Here is a 7450-nt window from a genome sequence, read left to right as displayed (position 1 = left end):
TTTGTGAGAAACACAAAAATAACAATGAAGTTTCCACACGCTTAAGGGAGACTTCAGATTTCAGAAGCTACAAGCTTCAAAGAGTGTGTCTTGCCGAGCAGAGTCTCTTCCCTCATGTGTCCCAACATTTATGTGTGCATATAATGTCTTCAGAAAAAAAAGATTATGCTTCCTGCAAGCCCAAGGTTACAGGTAAACCAGAGTTACCAGTAAACCGAGGGTTACCAGCAAACACATTCAGAGAAAACCCTGCTACAGGCTGGGGTGGACAGTAGAAGAAAGCGTCTCTCAGCAGTCCTGCTGATGCCAGCCAGGTCTCCAAGTCAAGTATACAGGAGACAAACTTAACCAGGACTCTCCTACAACTCCTTACCTCATTCGTTGTAAAACTTCCAAATGAACACGGATCCTACTGGCAAAAACATCCTTCACTACTTGACCCCAAATTCATTATGAGACTAGATCCATCCTGTGTCTGTGAGGCAGGAATCACAGAATCACAGGTTGGTCAGGGTTGGAAGGCACCTCTGGAGATCACCTGGTCCAACCCCCTGCCAAAGCAGGTTCACCTAGAGCAGGAATTCCATAGGAAAAGATGTTGTAGCATGTGATCTTGTATTAAAGCTTGAACCATGCATCTGCAACTATGGTTCCATGTTTCTGTGTCTTCCAGCACTTCAGGGGTTGATTTTGCAATTCTAATAGATTTTACTGTAGGTAGTTTTGTATCTGATTTCTGAATGAATGCAATCTTGTAGAAACAGTAGTTTTATCAAAGGAGAGACAAAACAATTTTTTAAAAGTTAGATTGTTTCCAGCAGTCCTATATTCATGTATAACATTCATGAGCCCCAAACCCCTGAATTACCGAGAATGTCAAACAGTTTTCAAAGAAAACTGAAAGAACAGATCAACCAGTACTGTTTAATGACTTTTGTATGATGTTACTAATGTCTTAAAATATATTGTCCAAGTTCTCAGAAGGTTATTCACAGACTTCAGCTAATTCAAGCACATGATTTTGTTACTCAAATGTGCATATATAACAGGATCCATCATACAAACAAAATAGGAATGTAAAGGCGTAATTGACCATGAAGCCTAGAGCCTGCAATTAAGTCTGAATGTGAGTAGTTCTAGCGAAATCAACATGAGTATTTATATTCATAAAGCCAAGTGTGTACCTGTACTTCTGCAGACCAAGGAGATGGTCAATGGTTACAGTAATACATATGTAAATATATTACCATCTGCATTTCAGAGAGCTCTTGACAAGCTTGGTTTTGCAAGACAACCTGTAGAAAACCAAGCAAATTAAAATATAAGACAAATTAGTATAAGCTTTAGGTTAAATGTGTGTGTTAAACGTGTTTGCACCAAAACAAAAAGCAGTAATCATACAGCAAATATTTACCAGCATAGATTTTTATTTCTTTTCAAAATAATGGGGTTTGTTTAGATTTAAAATACTTTAGTAATTACCTAAAACAAATGTACAGTTTGTTAGAACTTCTGGTAAGTGCTGTTCTTGAGTTTTGAAAATGTGTGACAGAATACAAGAAAATACAAAATTGAGTTAGCAAAATACAATAATGGAGCTTTACAAGAGGGACACACATTCTATGTTATTTTAACTAAGTCTATCAGGTAAACATGCTGTAACAGCTCTCCACGTAGAAATGCCTGCCTATAAACTTAATCTGCAACCTGAATCCCAGGAAAAATTCACTACTGAACCAATTCAAGGCTAGTAGGTCAAAGGAAAAAAATAATTAATTTCAAGCTGTGTTTCTTCATTGAATAAATTTTCCCTTTTTCCATAAAGTATTCTTTTTTCATTTTAATAGATTGCTATATATCATAAAATCACTATACAACATTGTCTTACTATTGAAGATTCACCTAAGTTTGTAGCCATAATGTAAGTTACTTTATATGCAAACAGTTAAGTGTTTCATAAAAAAAATATTTATTTATTGCATCTAGTCAAAAAAACAACTTTGATGGCTCTTAAAATAAATCACTGTGTGGCTAATTGCCAAACAACCCCTTCCTTCCTCTGGCTTGCTTTTTCAAGAACTATGAAAAAACCCTGGAGCTCTTTCTGATCTAGACAACCAAAGATTAGTCTGTATGGGATCAGGATGCACAGTACTTGATTAAACCCACATACTTCTCAAATGAACTATAAGGATAAAAAAAATGTGGTTTGTTATTGTGCCCATTTCCAAAGGACAGCTCACAAGGTTTCCTCCTCACGTAAAAACTGGAACACAGCTGAGAAGTCTTTCAGGGCATAGCCTTTTGCACACATCATTCTGTAGATCTGATGTGCCTGGGATCCCAAAGGAACTGGTGTCTTTGTGTTGGTGGCAGAAATCTGGGCCAAGCCAAGATCCTGTGGGGAGGGAGAAGAGGGAGGAAGAGGGCAGACAGGAAGAAAGGAAGGAAAGAAAAAGTCAGGGGAGAAACAATAAGGATATAAATACCCATGTACATATTATAGGTTATTTGGCTTCCATTGTGAAGATAACTCTACTAACAACAAACACAATATTTCAGCCTCAAAATTTCAGTCTTAGGAGAAGGGAGTCTTGTTTAGTTTATCATTTTTAGAACAGTAACTCAATGTTATTCAACAGAAAAACACCAAACTTTGAAAGGCAGGCAACTGCCTTCAGGACAAGAGGAACTGTAAGATTCTAGATCGCTATATAACCTGGTAGCAAGACTCAGACTTTTCCCCCACTTTGTTATGTCATTTCCAAAAATAAAATTGCCCTGGCTATTCACTTAAGCATTTCACATAGGTTCTGATGGCATCATTTTCTTGTTCGGGCAAAATGACTTCTTTCTTTCTAAAAACAGGTTAAAAATCAAGCAGGAGGAATTTGAATAACAACAACATTGAAGCCAATCAGCATGCATACATTTACTGTAACGTGACCAGTTAATATCAAAATTTGTGGATATGAATGGTTTGCAGCCTAACTGGAAAGATGTATTTAAGGGTTCCTTAGGGACTGTCCTGGGTCTGCTACAACTCAAAGTTTTCTCTAATGACTGAAGATAAAGGGATACAGAGAATAATTCTACTGCATTTTTAAAACACTAAATTTGGGGCAAAAAAAGGAGAGGAGGTTGCAAAAAGGATGAATTTGAAATCTGTCCTGCAAGAGTCCTTGGTCAAATACAGCTATAATCTGAAATAAATAGGACGAAACTCAAAGGCAAGTACCAGGTGATAACCATAGTTAGCTACAAATAGTCAGCTGCGTGTGTGCTGAACAGAAATGGCAAGCTAGGCTGGAGGATGTCTTGAATTCTAAGCTGAATCAGACATGAAACCAGCCAAAGAAGGAAAAGCTAACAAGGGCCTGGATGTATAAACAAAGCTCTTGTCTAAGTATGAAAGTAATGCCTGCACTCAAGGTTGCCTTTATAAGGTCTTGCTAATGAAATAAATGTTGTGGTCTACATTTCAAGAAAGTTGCAAAAGAACCTCTCAAGTGTTACTAGAAAGTGCCTGGATTTTCTGTCCATCCAAGACTATGGTGGTTTATTAAATTTGCTGTGGTTTTATTTAAAAAAAAAAAAATATCTTTGATACAGAAGAACTGAGAGACTGTAGTACTGCTGAGAGCACCTTTGGCTTCTCAGGGATGACTTACAAGACAGGTCTTTACTTTGTGTGTCTGGATTTGAATTAGCACAAGGAAATTCAAGATCTTACTCTACTCCCTAAATGTCACTTTGATCTGTAAATCGGCTCTATAAAGGTCATTCTGATACAAATCAGAATTATAGTTACTCTTCCTATTACCCTCAAATGACTTCAAGATCTAGCAAAATGGGAAAAACATACGTATCAGATGTCACACGATCCAAAATATTCTTCACCTGCATCAGGGCAGATCATTCCTTCTTGTCTAGCAATTCTGTTGAAAGACTGATGACCTGACAAATCTAGAAAGTTATCTTAGCCTCACATGCAAGAAGATATTCCATAATGTATTCCTAGCCTCTTCTAAATCCTCTTTGTGAAATCTGTTGCCATATTATCTATTTTATTAAACTCCAAACTAGTGAAGGTGCTTGGTTTTGGTAGAGGTGATGATGATTTATTTCTCTCTGAAGGGGCATTCACAGAAGCAATCCCTGAAAATTCTGAACAGACTGCTAGCACAAATACAATTTCATAAAGCACACCACTTTAGTAATGAAACTCTGACTCCAAGATGGCTGAAACATCAGAAAATATCTCAATAATTAAATGGACAAGGACTCCTGACTCTGAAGTGCAGGAAGGTTGTTTTGGTTATTTAAATACCATTCTACAAATTAGAGCTTTGAAGGAAACAAAAATAATACGAAAAGTAAGTAAAGTTTATCTTTAGCTTCAAGTTGTAAAGTATTTTGCATCTTTTCTCTTGAGGTTGGAGATTCCTAAAGTGAAAATAGTACAAAACAGCTCTGAAAGAAATCTGCCCTTTGCTGACCTTTTTGGAAAAGTGAACATCAGAGCATAGTTTATGGCTCCTTTCATACTCTTTGGAACTGACAACATCTTCCAGATGTATCACTGTACTGAGTATTCTGACCACTTTTTCTCAGCTTGGAATAGGGAAACAGATAATTTTTCAGAATATGCTTCCAATGCTCACTTTGAAAATATGTTTCCTCACATTTATTTTGCATATGACATAAATGAAACTGCCATTTGGAATAAAGCTCAAAGGCTGTCTCAACATGACTCGAGAATATTATGATACAAATTGAGCTCTTCTCGGGATTCAAAGATGACATTTAATTAGCCACTGTGTTGTGAGTGAAAGATAGAACTTCTGGCCTGCAATGCCTCGAACACAAAGATGGCGAGGGGAAGTAAACTAGATCTTTTAAATGCAAAATCTTTAGAGCAGATTTCTCATGAAGCTGACTAAAGTCTGTGTTTCGATATCAGATTTCAAGACTGAAGAGATTTTCAGAGGTTTCTGACAAGTGTCCCAGACACTTAAAATAAGGAACACCTGGCTTTGTTTGACAGATCCACTGCTGAAAAAATATTTTTAAGAAAGCCTTTGACTTCTACCATATCTGATAAGTGAGCAGTAACTTGAAGTTTGGTAACTGTGTTTAGTGACTGTGAGTCACTCTTAGATATTTTCATGGTGGAGTATTTTCTTCTCAACCTCCAGGTTGTTCCTACCTCTTTCTCCTTTGCATATAGCTTTTATTTTTTAAGTGGCAAAAGCATGCTCTGTATTTCCTAGAAAAAAAAGTCCCCGTCTCAAACAATTCACAAACTGCATGGTATGTCACATACCAAATGAAATGGACAGTAGCAAGTCTTTCCACAAACTAAGGAGCAGTGTCTTAAAAGAGGTCACCACTGCAACAAATAATACCCTGAACGTGATCAGCTGTCTTGGCTACTTACTCATTCAGGTAATCTTCTGTCTATATAGAATAACATGGCATTGTGCAAGAGGCATGAGAGAAATGCAGTGCTTTTCCTTCTTACTGAGGATTCCAGCCTAAAGAAGGCACTCTTCAGGACCGGCTGGAAGGCATAATCAGAAGAGGCGAACAGCAATTGCAAACCTCTCTGAGGACCTCTCCTCTCAGTTATCACTGATGCTTTATAACCAGAAGATGGCAGTTTCAACAGGCACGAGCCAGGCTGCTGTTCCTCTAATGAAAGGAAGATCTTTCAAGGCTGCTTCCAGAGAAGATGAAGATCCCTCTTAAAAGCAGACCAAAAGAAAAAACTCTTTACAAAGAAATTTAAAACGGAGGGAAGGAAATATACTATGAGGTTATTCTGAGTAAGAGTAAGAGTTATGAATCATGAGAACAGAGATTGCAGTGTTACACCGGGCACAACAGGCAGAACAGATTCTGGAAACGGCAGGAGCTTTAAGGCAGGGCCAAGATCAGGTTGCTTACCGCTACTCAATAGCCCAGCAAACTCCAAACAATAACCTAACACATTTTATAAATCAGTTATCTAAATAACACTTTATTGTCCCCTGTGTTCAATGCTGCACACATGACGTAAAAACTGCTGCTTTCCCAGCATGTTTAAACACATCCTCAAAGAAATGAAAGCTCCTGGTTGTTGGTCTATAAATGTAAAATGTAGTAGGCTGACCACTGAGGGCTTTTGAGACATGCAGCACTAGCAAAATCTTTTGGTGTTACCACATGCAAAAATACTCTGGCCCACTCTGGACAGAATTTGGCTAATTCCACTGAATATGCAAATGCACCAATTGACATAAGTCAATTGCAAAATGACAGGAACAGTATCAGTAGGCAGGTATTACATACAGGAACTCCAGCACTGTGGAGATTTGCGTGAGTTTGATCACCAGCTCTGAGAACGTTGTTTTAGTTTTAACTGCTTAATTTCCATTGTACATGGAAGAGCGGAAAATGGCCAGACGCCTAATGAGTTGGGAGTGCTCATAAACTGGTATGCCTAAAATCTGTCCTATATGAACTCAGGTGCCTCCCTCAGGACAGTATCCCTATGAAACTAACACTCAGTGCGAAATTATTTCCTGCATTTACATGCTTCGATGAAGGATCTCTTTCAGGGCTGGTTTTATAATTTACCTTAGGCAAGCATTGTGCTAAATGCAGAAGTAGTTCAAGAGTCACAGTTCTACAGCTCTTTCTTCTAACTGTGTCCTCATCAGTGGGATGCAGAGCCCTGACCTCCTTGCCTACTTTCCTCTGGCCTCTAAGAGTTTTGCTTTCATGACAACAGGGTGACTCAGGACAATGCTTTTCCTAGAACAGCCAAGAGCATGGCAGTAAGTGCACTCTCCTGGGATGGGATAGCTGTAGGTTACAACTTCTGAGTGCTGAGAAGGACCTAAACCCCAGATCTCCTACATCATGGACAAGTAATTTAGATTACTAGGTTATTACTCATAAGAAGCACTACTTCTGCTACCAACAAAGATGATTCAGGAGAGCTCACAGGTGCAGATACCTGCAGAAAATAAGTCTGCAGTGGTGTGGGTTGTAACTTGTCTGCTTTCTGCATTCCAAATGGCCTTAGGCAGAAAGACAAGCACATAAGCAGCTGGTGTAGCAAGGAAGGGGATGCTAGAGGGCACGTCTGGAAGAGATTGGGCCCAAAATCTTAGATGTTTATGCCACTATTTGCACCTAATTAGGTCACCTGGATTTCCCCAAATTGCTTGAGTTTAGGCTCCTAAATTTTAGAGCAGTTATGCAAGAGGTACCTAAATGGCTTGCTGAATGCTTGCCATACACAGAAGTCCATAAGGACTCCTGGATTAAGACAGAACTCCAAAAGACAGTGCCTATAATCTCACTGAGTGGCTCAGCAGTAATAGTGGCTGGAAAGAGGCTGGCGGCTATGGAAAATCTCCCCACACAACTCAGTAATTCAAGGCTACAGTAAGAGATCGGG

General features: G+C 38.7%; 1 protein-coding gene across 1 annotated transcript in view; it reads right to left on the bottom strand.

Moving 5' to 3' along the window:
* Window positions 1–1407: 1407 nt before the first annotated feature.
* The window catches only part of HIBADH (3-hydroxyisobutyrate dehydrogenase), an 82060-nt gene continuing 76017 nt past the window's right edge, over window positions 1408–7450 (bottom strand). The window contains exon 8 of the mRNA XM_080386505.1: window positions 1408–2398. Coding sequence (XP_080242631.1) covers window positions 2240–2398 — 159 coding nt within the window. The 3' untranslated portion in view covers window positions 1408–2239. The remainder of the gene's footprint in view (window positions 2399–7450) is intronic.

Source organism: Falco punctatus (assembly GCF_963210335.1).
Source record: "Falco punctatus genome assembly, chromosome: 4".
Lineage (NCBI taxonomy): Eukaryota > Metazoa > Chordata > Aves > Falconiformes > Falconidae > Falco > Falco punctatus.
This window is presented reverse-complemented; position numbering and strand designations above follow the sequence as displayed.